The 2,058-nt window shown below is 49.1% G+C and overlaps 1 protein-coding gene across 1 annotated transcript; it reads left to right on the forward strand.

Moving 5' to 3' along the window:
- Positions 1–743: 743 nt before the first annotated feature.
- Positions 744–1,733, forward strand: cdc42ep3 (CDC42 effector protein (Rho GTPase binding) 3; the record flags this gene model as incomplete). Its single annotated transcript, XM_080537266.1, has 1 exon — positions 744–1,733. One exon carries the CDS (start codon positions 744–746, stop codon positions 1,731–1,733), a length of 990 nt encoding a protein of 329 aa, XP_080393392.1.
- Positions 1,734–2,058: the final 325 nt, after the last annotated feature.

Genomic DNA, 2,058 nt, shown 5'->3' on the forward strand with positions numbered 1-2,058 from the left:
TGCCATCCAGCTGCTCCACATTAGCACGTGTACCGCGGGGGAGCTCTGGATAGGCGAGTGACAGGCAGTGTAGATCACCAGTGACAGATCGGTGGGGAAGACACAAGGAAACCCTCTGTAAATCTGTCAAGGCTTAGGTTCGAGTTTGTTATCTAAATATTGAATGGAACGCAAAATATAACATTGGGTTGAATATCTAACCTGGGTTGAAGATTAGTGGTGTTCTGACCCATTTACAGTACATTGCCAGTTTTACCTTGGAATATAATAGGTTAGTAGTATTATTCATACAGAAGATGGAGGATCTATCTCATACACTTGAGAAGTAAACTCACTTGCTTTGGAGACAAACACAATTGCGTAGCCTTGCAACCATGTACCTGCACTATGCTACATGCAGAAAATCTGATCTCTGTCTCTCTCTCTTTCCTCAGCATAGTGGCCAGCTGACTACTCTGCAACTTCACACCAACCTAGTGGCATCGCCAGTGAGAACGTGGGATCCCTCGCAGATGACGCAAAGAACGAAGCTATCCTCAGGACAGCACACGACTGCCATGTTATTGAGAATGTAACTCCAGAATCTCCCGAGGGAGACTCTTGAAATCTGTGTCAAGTTCACCCTTCCAAATCTGCCATCCAGCTGCTCCATATTAGCACATGTACAGCGGGGAGCTCTGGATAGACATTCAGGATTGTCCTCTGCTGTTTTTCCTGCACCTCTGAGATCGATACTGACAATCATGCCTGCCAAAACACCCATCTACCTGAAATCGACCAACAGCAAGAAGGGGAAGAAATGTCGCCTGAGGGACATTCTGTCTCCTGACATGATCAGCCCTCCGCTGGGGGACTTCCGCCACACCATCCACATTGGGAAGGGCGGGGAGAGGGATGCCTTCGGGGACATGTCTTTCCTCCAGGGGAAGTTTGAGCTCCTAGGCGGGAAGGGTGGTGGGGTGGTCCGCCCACAATATGGCACTCACAACGAGTTCTTGCGGGCCAACAGCGCCTCGGAAGCCTCTTTTGCAGAGACCCCTTCCCCGGTTCTGAAGAACGCTATCTCCCTCCCATCCATCGGAGGGTGCCAGGCTCTCACCCTGCCCCACATCTCCACGGCTATGTTCACTCTGCCCCCTGACCCTCTGGATGGCGTGGTGGGGACCACCTCTATGGGCCCAGACAGGGCTGATGAGCTGGAGATCCTGCAGATGGATGCCCTACTGCGCTCCATGGAGGTCTTCAGCAGCGAACACAACCCACCTGCAACAGTTCTCCCATCAAAACCGGACGTCCTGCTTGATCTGGTAGAACAACCAGACAAGCGTACGACCAAGACAGTCTCCAAAAGCAATAAAATGCACAATGGTGAACACTGGTTCGAGAAGCCATCGTCTCATCTCTTCAAAGGCAACGTCATCTGCAATGGCAACAGGAGCTTCAATGGGAACGGCAACTGCAACGGCTACGGGAACTTTAACAGTGACGTAACTATCCGCTACGAGAAAGAGCTCTTTGACTGCAACGGAGACTGGGTGGACAGGGACAGTGGGGTGGACGAGGGGCGGATTTGCGACTTTGACTTTCAGTTCTCCAAGGAGAAGAGCACGTCACAGGAGCGCCTCTCCCAGATCACAGGGTCTCTTCTTTCTCTAGAACTTGATTTGGGCCCCTCCATCCTCGACGATGTTCTCAACATCATGGACAAACCCAAGGCAAGAGGCCGACCTTGAACAATGCCAATGTTGCAGAGGAGAACGAGAAAAATGAACTAACCACGAGGGGAGAATCGCAGTACATGGCATATTTGAATATCCTTGTGATTCAGATGAACTAAATAGGCAGAGATGCTTCCATTTCTATTTTCAAAATAAGTAACTATTTAAGCTTATATGGTGTGGTCATGCTTTTTCTGTTTGTTCTTTGAGCTACAAGGCATGAGAGATGCATGCGCTATTGAATTACTACTAAAACACAGCCGTTGTGCCTTTTATTTCACAATTGAATTAGGATTAAAGGATTAAAGGAGTGTGTTCTTACCGTGACGTAAATTGTAGA

This window comes from Nansenia antarctica, assembly GCF_963989245.1.
Source record: "Nansenia antarctica genome assembly, chromosome: 1".
In the NCBI taxonomy this organism is placed as follows: Eukaryota; Metazoa; Chordata; class Actinopteri; order Argentiniformes; family Microstomatidae; genus Nansenia; species Nansenia antarctica.